The following is an 18,577-nucleotide window of genomic DNA, read 5'->3' on the forward strand; positions in this document are numbered from 1 at the left end:
TCACCATTTTTTAAAAAATAACCGATGTGGCTTCATTGGCATTACTAAAGATTTGGAGAATCAGTAATTTGCTTCCGTCAACAAAAAATAAAATGTTTCAATTTGAAAAACAACTGAAAATTCTTAAGATAATGTATTTTTAAAAAATCCCCAGAAATGAAAGCAAAGGTTATCTGTTTTTTCCTCAAAAAGTATAAGACAATTAGATATATTGCATAAGGAAGCCAGGGTCTATGCATGTAAGAGTGGTGTGTTTTTTTAGTTTGGGAAGATAATCTGCCATGGTCTGATGACATCCTGTTGGAAAGAGACAGGAAAATTGTGACTGCATTCATCCTGCTTGATCTTTTGGCAGCTGTTATTAACTATCAACCATGATACCCTGCTGGACTATCTTCAAGAGTTGAGGGATAGGAGCACTATACTGCAGAGTTTCTACTCCTGATTGCTGGGATGGTGTTTGAGAATAGAATTAGGAATGTATGCTTCAGGATCCTGGCACCTATGCCGTAGGATGCCACAGGGCACAATTTTGTCCCCAGTGCTATTATCATCTGTAGGAAAGTGCTGGAAATATGCATGAAGAATTTTAGGAATGCCAATAACAGTTTTACTCCATAAAATCTGAAGTAGGAAAAGCTGTATATGTCCTTAATCAGGGTCTGGATGCAGTGATGGGGTGGAAGAGGGCCAGTAGAACCCTGACAAGACAGGAATTGAATCCTAACAAAATGGGAGTTGACTGTTCTCTGTGGGGGTCATACTTCCTCAGAAAGAGCAGGTATGTAGTTTGAAGTATATTTAGACTTACAATTATAGAACCATAGAGTTTTATCTTGCAGTTATTAAAAGTAACAATAATGTTTTTAGGAAAGGTGTGTGTGTGTACATGCTATAGCTTTGGAGGTTTTATTTCGTTCACGCTACTTCTGTTTCCAGTGGGAATTCAGGTGTCATGTGCTGCCTACTACTGAGTAAAACACAGACACTAATTTAGGGAAGATCAGGTTCTGGTTTATTTCAGCATAGTGCATAGCTAGAAAAAGCTGAGAGTGAAGGGAGCGCGCCGGTACGGGGTTTAAATAGCCCGCGCCGGTCAGCACCCCCCCCACCTTGGGTTGTGTCATCCCCCCAAGTTCTGTATGCTTCGTTGCCGGTAGGTGAGGGGTCGCGGGGCCCCTGCTGGTGCCCCGGGCTTCTCTCGTAATCGTCTTCTTCCTCCGGCCAGTGATTGCTTTCAGCTGGGCAATATCCTTTGCGTTCCTGCTGACAGCTCCAGGCGTGCCTCGTGATCCGCCCTGTCTTTGTCGCTCTTTCTTCCCCCTTTGTGTTCTTTTGACTGGATTTTCCGGCCGGGGTCGTTCCCTTCTCCTCAGGGTCTGTGTCTGTTGTTGTGCGTTGCTTTGCTTATCTTTTAATTCCTTGCTCTTGTTTCCGTGGTATTGTTATGTGTACCGTTGTGCTGATGCATTCAGCTCAACGGTGCTCATGACATACTGCCCCCCTTTCGAATGGTAGCCCCCCCCCCCCGGCATTCCGGTTTTCCGGGAGAGCTGTCAAATTTTTTTTAATTTTTTTTTTTGTATTTCCTGCCGGAGTGCTTTCACCCCTCCCCTTGCTCCGCCCTCTACTGCGTGTCCATCTTTTGAGTGTGTTCCAAGTGCGCATGCCTCGACCACACCCTGCTCGTTCTTGCTCAGTTCGTCGTGAGAGGAGGCGTGGCTGGTCTGGTGCTGTTTCAACTCCAGGTAGGGTCCTTATCTTTTTGTTTTGTTTTGCCGTGTTGTCATGTGTGCATCCTGGCCATTTGCCCTCTGGCGATGCACCTAACCAATCTTCCCTCCCCAATGGGCCCGGGAGGGTGAGTCTCAGGGGGGAGGAGGTCTACTCAAGTCGCGGGCTTGGGGGGTCCCTTCCCCTGGGGGCGACGCGAGTGGGGGGGGAGGCCTGAGGGGGGAAGTGTGTCCTAAGGGGCCGGTTCGGCTGGGCGCCCCTTTGGTTTGTCGGGGTACGTCGTGTGGAATGCTCGGGTCAGGTCCGGTGCCTTAACGTGTTGAGCCACCACCCATTCTGGGTGGGGGAAGTGTTTCCATTTTACTTAATAGTATAGTGTGCCCCGTTGATGGCGGGAATCGAGTATTTCTTTTACCTCGAAATGTTGTTGGCCGTCGATCATCACTGGGGAGGGCAGAGGCGTGCTTGGGTGCCATCGGGAGGTGGTTGCTGGTTTCAGGAGGCTGCTGTGGAATACCGGGTGGAGTCTCCTTAGATTGTGCGGCAGGTCCAGGCATACTGCCACCGGGTTCACTATCTGTGTTACTCGAAGCGGCCCGATATACTTAGGCCCCAGTTTCTTCGAGGGTTGAGGTGATTTCATGAATTTGGTGGACAGGTAGACCATATCCCCTACCTGGAATGTCGGTTGCTGGCGCCGGTGCTTGTCGGCCTGTTCTTTGTAGGCGGACTGTGCTTCCTTCAGCGCTGCCGCTATCTTCCGTCCCCGGTCGCCTGCGCCCACTTGGGGTCCCGGGGGTTGCGGTAGCTCCGATATGGGTACGAACTCGCGCCCGGAGACTACTTCGAACGGGGTTTTCCCTGTACTCGTGTGAATGGCGTTATTGTAGGCGACTTCTGCAAACGGAAGCAGGTCGACCCAGTCGTCTTGGTGGTAATTGGTATATGAGCGTTGGAATTGTTCTAGTGTGGCATTGAGGATCTCCGTGGCTCCGTCCGTCTGGGGATGCCAGGCTGTGGATAGGGCTTGTTGGGTCCCAATCAGTTTTAGAAAAGCCCGCCAGAATTTCGAGGTGAATTGTGTGCCCCTGTCGGTCACCACGCGTACGGGACATCCGTGTAACCTGTACACATGTACAAGGAAAAGTTTAGCCAGCTGCTGGGCGGACGGGACTGATGAGCAGGGGATGAAGTGTGCCTGTTTAGAAAAGTAGTCTTTCACCACCCAAATGGTTGTTTTCTTCTGGCTGGGTGGTAGATCTACTATAAAATCCATGGAGATTTCCTCCCATGGTCGGGAGGGCTCCGCCACCGTTTGTAGTAGTCCCGGGGGCTTTCCCGGTGCCCGTTTGGCCATTGCGCATATCGGGCAGGATGCTACGTAGGCCTTAACGTCCCGTCTCAATGCGGGCCACCAGAACTGTCGTTGTGTTAGGTGCAGGGTCTTTAGAAACCCAAAGTGTCCCGCTTGTTTGTTGTCGTGTGATCTGCGCAGGATGCCTGGCGCTGCGAGTTCGGGACATATATTCTGCCTTCCCCCCATGCTAAGTCCTGTTCCATTGTCACCTTGTCGGGGTTTGCTAGTAGCCAGGGGTCGGTTTTGAGGGCGGTGGTGAGGTCTGCGCGTATCCCTCCTGGTAGTCGCGGGTGGCGCCGTCTGGTCGCTGGTTGGCTTGCCGTCGGTTGAGACGTGGGGTTGAGCTGTTTCTGAGCGCTGCTTCGGGTGGTCACTGCCATTCCCAGCTGGGAGGCGGATAGGACCGTCCCAATCATATCTGGGACGGGCTCTTCGTCTTGGGGCAGTCGGGAGAGGGCGTCAGCCAGGAAGTTCTTTTTGCCCGGTATGAACTTCAGTTGAAAGTTAAAGCGGCTGAAGAATTGGGCCCATCTGACCTGTTTCGAGCTGAGGCGTCTGGGCGTCCGGAGGGCCTCGAGGTTCCGGTGGTCTGTCCGGACCTCAAATGGTTGGGTGGCTCCTTCCAGTAGATGCCTCCATGTTTCTAGCGCCGATTTTACCGCGAACGCCTCCTTCTCCCATACGTGCCAGCGCCTTTCCGTCTCTGAGAATTTCCTTGACAGGTAGGCGCATGGTTTCAGGATTCCTGCAGGGTCCTTTTGGAGCAGTATGGTCCCCAGGGAGAAGTCTGAGGCGTCGGCTTGGACCACGAACGGCTGTTCTGGGTCCGGATGTGCAAGGATTGGCTCCGTTGTGAACAGCGCTTTCAGTCTGTTGAACGCTGTCTGACACGCGGGAGTCCAATTTAGTACTGTCCCTGGGTTCTTGGCTCGCCATGTGTCCCCAACTCCTTTAGTTTTGAGGAGGTCTGTTAGGGGGAGGGCTATCTCCGCGAACCCCCGTGCGAATGACCTGTAGAAGTTCGCGAAGCCAAGGAAGCTTTGAAGTTGGCGCCTGTTACGTGGGCGTTCCCAATTCACCACCGCCTCGACTTTTGCGGGGTCCATTTCTATGCCCTCGCCGGAGATTCGGTACCCCAGGTAGTCTAGGCGTGCTTTATGGAATTCGCACTTAGATGGTTTGGCATAGAGCTTCGCCCTTCTTAGCTTTTCGAGGACTTGCCTGACTAGGGTTACGTGTTCTTCGTGCGTCTGGGTGTAGATGAGGACGTCATCTATGTAAACTAGTACCCCTTTGAACAGGTGTTCATGCAGTACCTCATTGATGAGCTGCATGAACACTCCCAGAGCCCCCGCTAATCCGAATGGCAGTACCTTGTACTGAAAGGTGCCTAGGGGGCAGTTGAACGCTGTTTTCCATTCGTCCCCCTCCCTGATTCGGATCCTGTAATAAGCCTCACGGAGGTCCAGTTTGGAGAATACTCTTCCCGTGGACAGGTGGGCGAGCATGTCTTTCACGAGGGGTAGGGGGTATTTATTGGATAGGGACGCCGCATTGAGGCCCCGGTAGTCAGTGCAGAGCCGTAAGGTGCCGTCTTTTTTCTCTCGGAATAGGACGGGCGCTCCGACCGGTGAGCATGCTGGCTCTATGAAACCCCTAGCCAGGTTTTTATCAATGAACTCCCGGAGGGTTGTCATCTCCTTTGGGGTCATCGAGTAAATCTTCGGCCTGGGTAAGGGGACATCGGGAAGCAGCTCAATTCTACAGTCCGTCTTGCGGTGGGGGGGGTAGTTGGTCCGCCTCCTCTTCCCCGAAGACCTCTGAGAAATCAGCATATTGTTCAGGTAGTTCTTCTGGGGTTGCTGTGTTGTCCTGGGCTACTGCCTCTGCCCGTCCCACTGTGGGGTTGATCCTGCCCGCCGGAACTGGCGCCCGGTACGCGCCATCGTCGAGTTGGAAGGTGCGGGTCTTCCAGTTAATGCGTGGGTTGTTGGTCGCGAGCCACGGTATTCCTAGTACTATGATGGGTCGCCCTATGTGGGTTACCACAAAAGATGTTCGCTCGGTGTGGGTGCCCATTTGCAGGGTGACAGGCTCGGTCTGTGTCGTGGCTGGTTTCCCTCCCACTGTTGAGCCGTCCAGTTGGTGGAAAGCCAGCGGTGTGGGGAGGGGGAGGCAAGGCAGGTCGAGCTTGGCGACGATGTCGGGGTGGATCAGGTTCTTGGAGCACGCCGAGTCCACTAGCGCCGCAGCCGTGGTGGCTCTGTTGCCGAAGGAAAGCCTGATTATCCCCATTATTACGGAGCTTTCGTCGCTCTGTCTATGTGTTTCGCGCCCCTGTCCCACCGCCTGCCTCGCGGCGCGTTTTAAGGCAGGCGGGGAGCGTTTCCTGCCAGCCGGTCTGGGACTTCAACGTCCTCCCCCGCCAAGTAAGCGTCCAAGTCTTCATCCGGTGTCGCTGTGGCTCCGGTCATCTGGCGGTGGGGGGGCGGCGGTGGGTTAGTTGGTTTGACGGTCGTTTTCAGTGCGGGTTTGGGAGCGCTAGTTGGCGTTCTGTTGGAGAAGCAGTCTGCCGCTTTGTGCCCCATTTTCCCGCACTTCACGCAGGGTCCGCGAGCAAACTTCTTCTTTTGGTACGTGGGACCGGCCGGCCCCAAGTGTGGCGCGGGTACCTTTGGGCTGTTGCTTGTTTTGTCCTCTGCCGTCGTCATTAAGAAGGTGCAATGAGCGTGTTCCGCTCTCCCCGCTAGGTAGATCCAGCCTTGCAGTGTCTCCGGGTCATCCCGGTAGAGTGCCCATTGGAGTACCTCGCGGCTGAGGCCCCTTTTGAACATCTCTATCAGGGTAGTCTCAGACCAGTCGTTAATCTTCCCTGCGAGGGCTTTAAATTCGAGGGCGTAGTCCGCGACAGTTCGTGCGCCCTGTTTGAGGGCTTGAAGCGCACTTTTAACCCTCTCCTTGGCTAGCGGGTCCTCAAAATAGTGCTTCATCTCTGTGATGAAGGCGTGGAAGTCAGAGAGGGCTGGGGAATTGGACTCGTACATTTGGACGTACCAGTCCGCCGCTCTGTCTTGCAACTTGATCGCCACGGCTGCGATTTTGTCCGCTTCGGAGTCAAAGGAGTGTCCGTGCCGCCCCATGAACTCCCTGGTGTTCGTGACGAAAAACGATAGCTTCGTGGGGTTTCCGTTGAAGGAAATGGGGAAGTCCTTTGGGGCCCTGGTGTTTGGTGGATCCCCTCTCCTCGCGTCCCGTCCCACGGCTTCTTCCGCTGGGGAAGCTTGCCGGTTAGCATTTGGCCTATGGGGGTGCCATGACCCGCTCGGGGTTTGAATAGGGGTGTGTACCTGCGCGGGTATGTTCATGTGAGGCATGGAGGACATCAACGACTGCAGCATGGTCCCGAGGTCCCTTAGTTGGGCTTCCATGGCCGTGAGTCTGGCTTGCGTTTCTCGGTCCAAGGTCCGCGCCGCAGCTGTGATCGGACCGGTCGGCGTCTCCGCGTAGTTGGGCCACCGGTGGGGGTTAGGCGTTTCCGTCCGCTGGTCAGCTCAACTTTGGAGCGAATCGGCTGGTTCGTCCCTCCATCCTCCACCGCGTTTCTTGCAGTTGGGCTGAAGCTCCACGCCTGTGGCTGGGGTGCGATTTGGGGCGGGGAGGTCTCCGCGGGTCTCGGGAGGTATGTTGCTCCCTCCCGTGGTTGGGTCGCCTCCGCCTCCCTCCGGGGGTGGGGCTGAGGCTCGGGATGGGCCGGGAGGGTGTCCGTGGCTCCTGGGGTCCGCGTTGCCTCTGGCCTCTGTCGGTTCTCCTCCGCCTCTCGCCGTACGACTCGCCCGTCCTGGCTGCGACGTGTCGGCTCCATCGCTCTCCGCTCGTGTTCTTCTCGCCGTCTATTCCTCCCGCGGCTCGTTTTTGTCCGGTGGGGCTTGGCGAGGCTGAGTTTAGGACTCTCAGCTTTATGTCATGCGCTGCCTACTACTGAGTAAAACACAGACACTAATTTAGAGAAGATCAGGTTCTGGTTTATTTCAGCATAGTGCATAGCTAGAAAAAGCTGAGAGTGAAGGGAGCGCGCCGGTACGGGGTTTAAATAGCCCGCGCCGGTCAGCGCCCCCCCCCACTTTGGGTTGTGTCATCCCCCCAAGTCCTGTATGCTTCGTTGCCGGTAGGTGAGGGGTCGCGGGGCCCCTGCTGGTGCCCCGGGCTTCTCTCGTAATCGTCTTCTTCCTCCGGCCAGTGATTGCTTTCAGCTGGGCAATATCCTTTGCGTTCCTGCTGACAGCTCCAGGCGTGTCTCGTGATCCGCCCTGTCTTTGTCGCTCTTTCTTCCCCCTTTGTGTTCTTTTGACTGGATTTTCCGGCCGGGGTCGTTCCCTTCTCCTCGGGGTCTGTGTCTGTTGTTGTGCGTCGCTTTGCTTATCTTTTAATCCCTTGCTCTTGTTTCCATGGTATTGTTATGTGTACCGTTGTGCTGATGCATTCAGCTCGACGGTGCTCATGACATCAGGTCATACCTATGTTTTTAACAAAACTGGGTGATGCTTTGAAATACATAAGAACTTGAAATTCTCAAGTAGGTCTTATGTTAAGAAACCACTATGTTATCCCCTATATGTACCATATGTTGCCTTTCATTGAGAGTTTGCATTTCAAAATTAAAATTGGGTGTGGGAGGGAACCAAATGCTTCCAGAACTAATGTTTCTGGAAATGTACAAGCTGAGTTGCAAGCCAATTCTAAGAAAACCATTTAAAAAGAAATTCTAATCTGCTATAGAAAGTAAATAGTGGTTTTCTCAACATTAAGCTTTTAAAAAAGTTCTCAGAATTCAGAACATAGCAAAAGACATTCCTTTGTAGAAGTATGCAAAACATTTTGAGTTTGAAATATTTCGAGCTTGAAATGGACTGTTTGACTCTCACCAAAAGTGTTCCAGGGCTGTTCCAACCTTACTAGAAGTTTTTGAAGTTCAGAAAAGCCCGCTTTGAGTTCAGAAGGCTTCCAGTGGGATCAAAATAACCGGTTGCATTAGAAATATTTTACCCAACACACTTCTGGTCCTTTATTATGCCTCAGAAGTTGGCAACATCTAGCCAATCATGACTCGCCTTGGAAACTAGACAGAATCAAGCTTGGTGGGTACTTGGTTGGCACTTTAGCTAATGGCTAAACTGGGAAGAGAATGGTTGGTGGCTAAACATCCCAGAAGGTGATGGCAGACCAGTTTGGTAATGCTGCCAAGAATAACACATTGCTGCAAGTTAGTTTGAAGCCAGAGTGCCTTTATTCTTCAAATATTCTGCTGACTGCATAGAGATTAGAGGTACAGCTAAAAGTAAGCCCACTTGGAACAATTCTATTTACCTTTCTATGAATTAGATATACGAACTGGAAGTGTGGCACAGGTGGTGTGACTTCTGAATAGTGGAAATGTGTTTTCCAGATGAGCGTGAGCATAATGTAATGAAAATTCTACATGCACACTACCTGTACCTAAAATATAAGCTAAAATTAAGCTGTTGACTTATATATGGATGTGCAGTGGAACGATTGGCATTATTCAGCTCCTGATTTTGCTGCTCTTAAAATTATCTCACATTCCTAAATTACGGTGCACCTTTTCTGAAACTGATGCATCAGGGTAATAACAATGTGATCACTGAAGCAGGATAATATTTTGATTATTACCTGTTTCAATAGGATAATTGCATAGTTGCAAATATTTTAGGTAACAGATTTTAGCTAAGAGAAATGTTTAGCAAATATTAATTTCTTACGTTCTAGCTACAGCAGATTAACTACCTGAGCCTCATGCAAATAGTTGGATTTGCCCACTTGCCGAATATATCACAGCAGATGCAGCAGCCACAACTCTTTCCATTAGGAAGAAGCCGGGCTTCAAACACAGAAGAAGGTAATATACATCAATCTCCCCCCAAACAACCAGCAGATTGTATTCAAAAACTTACTGACCATCAGATACCAACTCTGGAAAACAACTGGAATGTTGGTCAGAAAAACAGCAGTCCTCAGAAAGAAAAGAACTTACCTGATCAGAACCAGGATGGAAATAACATGGTGAGTTGCTGAGATTTTTAAAGTGAACAGCTCATATTCAAGGTTTTGTCAGATATATTCAGCAAGTATTATTATAATAAAAATCTTACATTGTAATTTTTTGCCTTATTTAGAAACCTGTGCACATCAGTGATTCTTCAGCATTACAAGGGAGTCAGTCTGTTGGTGCAAGATTGATTCTACCAGTTCAGAGCCCACCTCATCAGAATCCAGCCAGGCCACTCCCTCTGTTATCCGCTTCCCTAAATGCTGAGAAGAAACCAAAGCTTATTCCATTGGCAAAACCTATAAATAACGCAGAAGGGTTTCCATTGCTTAAACTAAAAACAAATCATCAATTTCAGCCACTCAATTTCTGCCCAGTAAGCCCCCCCAGAGTTTTCTGCGGACCATTCTCACAACGAAGAGAAGCCTGGGGTCCCCCTCCTTCTCTGGCACAAGATCGTCGAAGTTTACAGATGTCAGGACCCACAACTGAGACAGGAGCACACCTAAAGTTGAACCATTATGACCAAAATGTTATAAAGCAAGCACAAGAGCAGACAAACCATTGGACAGAAACAGTCAAGAAAGGGACTTCCAAACATTTTCCTTTAGAAGAATATGGAAAAAAGGAAAATGCAGCACCATTACAACACTTCCATGAACATCTAAGGGCAGAAAAAACATTGGTTGACAATGAAATTAATTTACATGAAACATACGGAAATTTTACTGAAATTCCTTTGCTATATCTGAAGACTGACCCACAATCCAAATGTTTGCCAATCAGATTTACAACAAAAAATACAGATTCCAGAGGACCCCTTAGACAGACAGGATTACCATTGCTTAATGCTAATTTAGCTCCACTAACCAAGGTAATGGATTTTATAAATACGTATATTAATTTAATTTAAATGTCTTAGTATCACTTCCATTTAAGTTTATAAATGAAATATTTCTCAGCTTGATTTGCTTCCCAAGTATTGAAAGGGAAACATTATTTTATGGCATGTTCTCTTTTGTTTTATGAACAGTTTCAGATACCGAGACTCATTCCACTTCAAGATCTCATTGCATTTGAACAAAGCCAGCATTTCATTCAAGACCCGCACCATGGACATAAAGACCATCCTAAGCAGATCCAGTTATTAAAAGCTAACATTAAACTAAGTGAAGCAAGACAAGTTAGGAGTAATAGAAAAAGGTAAAACCAAACGTTTAATCCTATCTACCAAAATCTGATCGTAATTGTATTAGTTCTTGCACAAAAGAGAGAAGAACTTTTCTTATAAAGTAGTAAATGTTGCAGAATAGAGCAAGTGTAGTTTCTCCATATTTTAAAAATATTGAGTACATTTCTTTGTGACCCAATAATTGATGTAGCTAGTTCTATTCACTTACGCCCTACCAGCATCTTCCCAATATCACATGTTATATGCCCAGCACCATCTTCTTGAACCTACCAGAGCCTAAGCAGAGCTGTCATTCTGCTTTGGAGGGCCTATGCCAAATGAATAGGACTGAGTCTGGAGCATTCTGAGAATTTTCCAAACAACATATTTCTGTGTTGTTATGATACTAGACAGAAGAGACGCACTGAAAATCAGATCAAGGAGAAGGAAGAAAGGAAGAAGGAGAAGGAAGAAAGGATGAAAGCCATTGTAACTAATCAACAAGATAATTCCGCTGTTTGTCCTGAGGCTGTAGAGCAAACAAAGGTAAGCGATAAGAAAATGTTAATTGATAATTACCTTCATTATATTGTTTGGTTTTAAGATAAAATATAGTATACAAAGTGTGATGCACTAGTCCACTTTTTTCCCTATTCATTCATTTTCATTGTAACTATAGGCTTGATTTGTGTTTGCTAATATTCCAGAAAAAAATCTCATTTCTCTGTAAAGACAAATTTAGCATAGTCAATACATAATAGTCTAGGACAAAACATTCTGTCATCCTTATTTAAAATAAGAAATAAGCATTCTGCTAACATACATAATATCTTGTTCGGAATGTAGAAGACCTTCCAAATTGAGAAAATATTCAGCATATAGTACATTTGAACCCGCCTTAGGCATGAAAACCAGCTGGGTGACCATGGACCAGTAACACTCTCTCAGCCCAACTCACCTCCCAGGGTTGTTGTTGTGGGGAAAATAGGAGGAGGAAGGAGTATTAGGTATGTTCGCCACCTTGAGTTATTTATGAAAATAATAAAGGCAGGATAAAAATAAACCAACAAACTTCACAGCTTCATATATTTCCTATGCATTGCTTTAGACTGAAGATGGGAATCACAGAAGCAAATTAAATGCAGTGAAATGATATGTTACAGAAAATGCAAACTAGGTAGTATGTTAATTGAAAAGTGTACAAGTAGTCCTTGATTAACAACCACTTGTTCGAAGTTATGACAGCACTGAACAAATGGTGGTTATGACCAGTCCTCGAAGTTCTGGCCATCCCAGCACCCCCGCAGTCACGTGAACATGATCTGAGTTGGCAACTGGCTCGTACTTAGGACGGTTGCAGTGTCCCATAGTCATGTGATTGCAATTTGCGACCTTCCCTGCCGGCTTCCCACAAGCAAAGTCAATGAGGAAGTTGGTAGGGAAGGTTGGAAATTGCTCGGGTAAGTCTTCCCCACCCGCACACCCTCCCTTCACTGTGCTCACGCTGTGCCTCCCCAGCCACTTGTGCACCCTCCCCCACCCAGCAGCAGCCACCCCAAGCCCTGCCATGCTCGCACTGTGGCTTCCCAGCCACCTGCACACCCCCGTTCTCCCTCTCCCACCCAGCAGCAGCCACTTACCTGCGTGCTGGCCTGCTTGCGAGCTGCCTGGGACTTGCAACTTCCTGCTGGCTTCCTCACTGACTTTGAACATTGGAAGCCGGCAGGAAGTTGCTAGGAGGTGCTCACTTAACGACCCATGATTCTTGCTTAACGACAGCAACGGGTCACTTTACGATTGCATTGCTTGACAACAGAAATTCTGGTCCCAATTGTTGTCGTAACCTGAGGAGTAGCTGTAGCAGTTACTTGTTTCAGTCCTCTTGTATGCAGACGATGTGATCATCTTATCCATAACCCAAGTGGGCCTTCATAGATACTGAGTTGCTTTTGTGTCCTGTTGTTCTATGGAATTTCCTGAAATCTGTTATTCCAAAACTAAGGTTCTAGTTTTCTCTAAAATGTGTTTTTTGTTAAATGGGAAATTAACAAAAGACTAATAGATCAGGGTAAGGACTTCAAGTACCTAGGTATCCCCTTCCAACCCTCCACCCACTAGAACAATCATCTGAGTGCAGTTTCTGTTGGAACTCAGAGTTTCTAATGCAATCTTAAAATATGCCAGTCGTCATGGCAATAATTATGTATCTGCAGCAATAAAATTATATAAAGCAAAGGTCTTGGGCTTGTTATATGATACACAATTCTGTGTTTATAAGGAAGCCCCTACTTTAGAAGTTGTTCAGTCTGAGTTTCTGAAAGCCATACTCCGTGTCACACATTCAGCTTCAATTACCCTTTTTAAACTAGAGCTTGGCTGCATTTCTCTTGGGGCCCACCTGAGACTTTGCTGTCTCAGGTGTTGGCTGAAAGAAACCCTTTGGGGTGAGTCTGTAGTTCACCTCACCCTATTGGATAGGTTTCCCTCATCCCTGAAGAGGCAAATTGATTCCAATCTAGCATTTTGTGGCATTTCACTCCAGGCAATATTAAGACGAAGCCTTAATCAAACTCATATGGAGGATTTGGGACTTAGATTTACAAAATGACAGGACCCAAATCATCCATCCTTATTATGGTGCAGTTGCAGGTTCTCCATGGAGGGATCCTACCCACCTCTATAACATCCTGAATATTTCTCACAGGAGGCTTCTTGTTGTTTATTCATTCAGTCGCTTCCGACTCTTCGTGACTTCATGGACCAGCCCACGCCAGAGCTTCCTGTCGGTTGTCAACACCCCCAGCTCCCCCAGGGATGAGTCCGTCACCTCTAGAATATCATCCATCCACCTTGCCCTTGGTCGGCCCCTCTTCCTTTTGCCTTCCACTCTCCCTAGCATCAGCATCTTCTCCAGGGTGTCCTGTCTTCTCATTATGTGGCCAGAGTATTTCAGTTTTGCCTTTAATATCATTCCCTCAAGTGAGCAGTCTGGCTTTATCTCCTGGAGGATGGACTGGTTTGATCTTCTTACAGTCCAAGGCACCCTCGGAATTTTCCTACAGCACCACAGTTCCAAAGCATCTATCTTCCTTCTCTCAGCCTTCCTTATGGTCCAGCTCTCGCAGCCATAATTGGCATACTACCTATTACGGAGACTATAGGCAAGTACACCAGTCTCCCGCACAATGATCATATGCGTTTCTGCTCAGATATAGAGGTAGGGTCAGTAATTCATGTATTGCTATATGGCTCATTGTACCACCTAGGGCAGCTGGCACTCATAAACCTGATTATCAGTAAGTTTAGTTACCTTTCTGGTCAAGAAATTACAGTTTTCCTTCTGCGGAGTCCTTGGTGCTCTCTGAGCCTTGTTGTTTTCTTGCAGACGTTTCATTGCCAGACTAGGCAACATCTTCAGTGCAAAGAGGGAGTGGGCCTTGCTCTCAGTTTATATACTGTGGCTTGCCCTGCTTCTGTTGGTAGGGGCCTAGTCTGGCAATGAAACATCTGCAAGAAAACAACAAGGCTCAGAGAGCACCAAGGACTCCACAGTTCAACCCTGAGTCTTCCTTCTGCAAGATGTAATTTGGACAACCACCACAAAGGTTGCCAAGTGTTTTGCAATACCGGTGGCTTGCAGAAGCCAGATGATATCCTCTTCTCATTATTGTTTCAGGTTGGGGGGGCAGTTGTATTTTAAACATTGTGTTTTGTTGGTGTTTTTGTATTTTAAATTCTGAATTTGTGTTTTATGGGTGTGGGACTGTAATTAAATCTACTCTTCTTGTTTCCTAGCAATATACACTGAAAAATACTACTAGTATGTTGAAGTATATTCATAGCATTAAATTATTTTTGCACTAGGAATACCAAGCAGAGTTAATCTCTGGCCAGTGTGATGACAATTCATTAATGAGTAAGTTTTTTTCAGCAAAATTATGTTGAAAGATTGAATGTTTTTTTCCAGTGTATCACGATTTTGTATTTATCCTGAATGGCAGTGGTTACCTATATAATTTGTGCACGGAATTTCTCATTAGCAGCCCCTAATCTCCAGATTCATGGAAAACTTTCAGAAATCTGCCTTGGCTCAGTATTTAAATTATTTTTTACTGTGTATTTGATGAAAGATGCATTTTCAAAAAGGTTCCTGGCTTAGAGTTCTGCATGTTTCTATTGTGCTAATACATTCTACCAATTTCCCTTTAAAGTATATTAATTGCAAGAGCATTGTGGTCATTGTAGGAAGGAATACAGTAATTATTTATTATTTATGCCTGTATTGAATTTATATCCCATTTTTCTGTCTGTGCATCACTCAAATACAGATTATAAAACATAAAAATAAATACAATATATTGCAATTAAAATCATAGGTAAAATTAAAAACCATCATCATTAAAGCCCATTCTATTAATAATTAAAAGCTTGTCATCTTCCTGAACACTGAGGAGTGGGGGCCAAACGTATAGAGATTCCCTTTGTTGGTGGGAAGGAAAAATCCATCGTGCTTCTCTTGCCCACCATCAACTGATCGGATAGTTGCCTGGGACAGCACAGGGAAGTGCAGATTTATTTCTCATTCTTGTAAGATGATATTTCACTATATCCTCATTACAATTGGCTGTAATTCCCAGATTTATTGCTATATCTAAAGTAATCTTTTGGGGGAGATGAGTAGTGATGAAATTTCAAAAATTAATTAATTAAACCCTTCACAGGCAGTGGATTAGAGGCTTTTGGATGATTTTATGAAACATGAATATATCCAGGATTGGGAGGAAATAGCATTTGGCAGTAAAGCTTTATTACCTTGTTTTTTTATCCCTCTCCCTCTCATACTACAAAATCCAGCTTTACAGGCTTCAACATGCTTCAGAACAATATTATGTCAGGACCTAACGTTGTTCTGAGGAGCATCGGAAAGGGGTTGCTATCAGGTTCCAGCTACCTGTTTTCAGTGTTAGAAAGTAAAGGGAAAAATGCAGGTGACAAATACAGTTGGTAGGCAAACTGGTGGAGGAAGGGAATTAAACATGGGTACTGCCCATATTCTTCATAAACCCTCTTGATTGAATATTAGATTTTTTCCAATTTCAAGCAAATGGCTGAAGTGATGCAATTAGCAATAGCTTCTGAAATAATATTTTTGTTTTTGAACTGATTAATAATTCTATGTTCTATTATTTTAGAATCAGATACATATATTTCATCAGCAGCACTACATTACCTGGCTTCTGTAGGAAAAAAGATTGCAGATCTCCAAGATGCCAGCACAAATACAGATACTGGTAATACAACCGCAAGAAATTATACTTACTGTTTTTTAAAGCTTTGAAAATGAAATGGTTTCCCACTAAAGTAATTTACTTTCTCTAAGAGCACAAATTTATGTCCATTTTCTCAAATAAGTTTGAATGCTGGATTGCAAAGCAACAGTTGTAGAAAATAAATGCCCATCCAAATGCTTTCATTTCTGCATTTGAAATTTGTTCTGCTCCGCAAAATTATCTAACCTTTATCTCCTGAATAAGCTCCCTTTATAATAATCTAGCAGAATACATTCTCCTCTTGATTCATCTTGATCTTCTTTTCCCCCCCTTGGGAATAAAGTTCTTAAATCACATCAGAATATACAAACTCTATCAGAAGAATTAATTGATGAATCTTTTGGAAACCAATCAGTCACCTCTGCTTCTGCATCTGTAACAGGTGTGTTTTCTTTCAAATTATTCTTGAAGAAGCACAAAAGTATAAATGTCAAAAATAAACAAACAAACAAACCATGGTGGAATCCAGAGTTACAAGCCTTCTGCTCAGAAAAAGGAGAAAGAAACCCTTTTTATTGAGTTACACTTTCCCCCACTGCTATTTTCTTCTCCCAAAATCTGTCCCCAGGGGTGCATTAGAGCGGGGCTGTAGGAAACTGTATAGCAGTGAGAAGCAACATGGACTCAGAATTAAATAAAGCCAAAACTGTCCAGATCTTGTGAGAGTTTAGAGATTTTGCCATAGATCTCATAACAATTCAGATAAGAATGCCAAAGTCTCACAAGATCTTGTGAGACCTTGGTGTGTGAGATTTAAAATGTTTATTCTGTGGTGCCTGCTGCCTGAGAAAGTTCCCAACTGCCATTTTATGGGGAACTGACGAAACAGTCTTCCTGTCCGGGAGCAAGAGATACTGCTAATTAGCCAGCAAAGGGAGCTCATCCATTCATGAAACAAGCTGCTCTAAATTGATTTCTCTGACTTTAAATTTAAATTTAGCTGTAAGATTTTATTTATTTATTTATTTATTTATTTATTTATTTATTTATTTATTTATTTATTTATTTTTCAAATTTGATTCCCGCCCATCTCCCCCAGAAGAGGGATACTCAGTAATTCCTATAAAATCTAATTTCCTCCAGGAATAGCTCTTGTATATGAGAAATAGAATGTTTTATCTGTTAAAAGCTTTCTGACTTTATATATGTTTTTCTTATCAATCAAGTTCTTAAATCACATCAGGATGTTCAAACAGTCTCAGAAAACATAATTGCTGAAACTAGTAAAAATCAGCCAATCGTTTCTGCTTCCGCTTCTGCTTCTGCTTCTGAAACAGGTGTGCTTTCTGTTTATCTATGTTGTGAATATACAATCTCTGATTTCACTGTCCTTAAACTTTAGAAGACAGATGTTACATACTACAATTTTATAATATTGTACAAAGAGTATTTTATTTTATCCAAAGGATGGGGACCCTCTGGTTTTATGAATATTATGTAATACTGTCCTTTGCTGATTTATATGTTACTGTTCTGTTAGCTGCATAACTGATAATAGTTGGTCAAAATATAGAGCTCTTGAATATTAATATTAAAGTTGAACTTAAACTTACATTTAATGGCTTTGGTAGGCACAAGGGCTTTAGTGTATCTGAAGCATGCTTGGTACTGTTTGTACTGTTCCTGCAGTTTAGACATTAAAATACCTGTTCAGAGGTTTTTCACTGTTAGAGAAAATAGGAATCCCTGCAGTTGTGTTTCCTCACTGGACCTCAACAAAGGTTAAGATCAGGATGAACAGCCTTTGGTGATTGTGGTCATACCCAACCCCTGTTGTGGGGGAGGGCAAAGTTCACCATAGTTAGAGCAAGGAAGCAAAGATGTACCTTAAGCACCTACAAAACACAAGGTTTTCTGGTATCTATTCATAATTTGGGGAGGTGAGACTTGCTTGTTTTTAAGTATGTTTATTTTAAGGCTCACATCACAGTTTTTTTCTTGTATGTACATGGTGATTAAGCCATGCCATCAATTTTCAGCAATGGTAGTCAAAAGATGCTCCATGGGCCATAACAAAAAAGTTCCAGGAAGCGCACAGGACCTTGGAAATCAGCTTGCCTGCCCTTGCTTTAGATGTAAAAAAAAAAAAAAGTCCTATTCTACAATTACATTTGCAGCATTTCAGTGTTCATAGTATTGCTGTTTCTGTTTCCAAGTTGCCTTTACAGCTCTCCAAGCTACATCCCACCTTTGGTGACTTTTAACCATGTTCTTCTCTTCTGTAGTACCGTTACCTTCTTGCGTTCCTCAGACTTTGCCACCAGAGTTGTATTTGAACTTTAAGTCATCCAGTGAAACTACAGAGAAGCCTTTGCCATCTTCATCTGATTGGGTCAGTCATGAGAAATGTCTCCTGAAAATGCAACAGTGTGTCTAGCACTTCAGTAAATTGTCGCTCATGGGAGGAGAGGTTCAGTTCTCCAGGGCAGTTGTATAAATATTTAATGGTTTAACATTTGGTTTGCTACCTACAACTGGGGTTTGTTTGTTTTTAAATATGTGGTGTAGGCTGAACAGAGATATATCAGCGTGACCGATATAGAGGCTGGCGATCTTCTCAAGAATTTGCCAGTTATACCCGAGCCTGCTGCACAGCCTATTGTCACACAACCTGTGGAGCCTGAATTCCCAGCTTCTGCAGAACCGCATTATACAGCAGCCTCTGTTACCAATGTGGTACCACTGGAAGAATTTAAGAGAGAAGGTAAACATCTACAGTTTTTGTTTTGCAACATCTGCTTTTAAAATGTATCCAGGGGAACGCTGGGGTGGGATGGGGGGAATCATGTAAAACATCATACACAGGGAATGTAACATCTATATCTCTCTACTCTGATTGTTTATTAGCACTTTGTGAGCAAACTTTGAAATTTTGTAGATAAATAAAACTTCGTTATGACTTTTAATTCAACCCTGTAATT

At 45.2% G+C, this 18,577-nt stretch overlaps 1 protein-coding gene across 1 annotated transcript in view; it reads left to right on the forward strand.

Moving 5' to 3' along the window:
* Window positions 1–18,577, forward strand: part of CPLANE1 (ciliogenesis and planar polarity effector complex subunit 1) — a 74,171-nt gene that overhangs the window by 38,833 nt on the left and 16,761 nt on the right. The window contains exons 33-42 of the mRNA XM_063293165.1: window positions 8,876–9,169; window positions 9,283–10,029; window positions 10,189–10,358; window positions 10,737–10,872; window positions 14,191–14,242; window positions 15,519–15,617; window positions 15,940–16,038; window positions 16,823–16,933; window positions 17,882–17,988; window positions 18,165–18,360. Of these exons, the coding sequence (XP_063149235.1) occupies window positions 8,876–9,169; window positions 9,283–10,029; window positions 10,189–10,358; window positions 10,737–10,872; window positions 14,191–14,242; window positions 15,519–15,617; window positions 15,940–16,038; window positions 16,823–16,933; window positions 17,882–17,988; window positions 18,165–18,360 (2,011 nt within the window). The remainder of the gene's footprint in view (window positions 1–8,875; window positions 9,170–9,282; window positions 10,030–10,188; window positions 10,359–10,736; window positions 10,873–14,190; window positions 14,243–15,518; window positions 15,618–15,939; window positions 16,039–16,822; window positions 16,934–17,881; window positions 17,989–18,164; window positions 18,361–18,577) is intronic.

The sequence above is a fragment of the Candoia aspera genome, chromosome 2 (genome assembly GCF_035149785.1).
Source record: "Candoia aspera isolate rCanAsp1 chromosome 2, rCanAsp1.hap2, whole genome shotgun sequence".
Classification (NCBI taxonomy): domain Eukaryota; kingdom Metazoa; phylum Chordata; class Lepidosauria; order Squamata; family Boidae; genus Candoia; species Candoia aspera.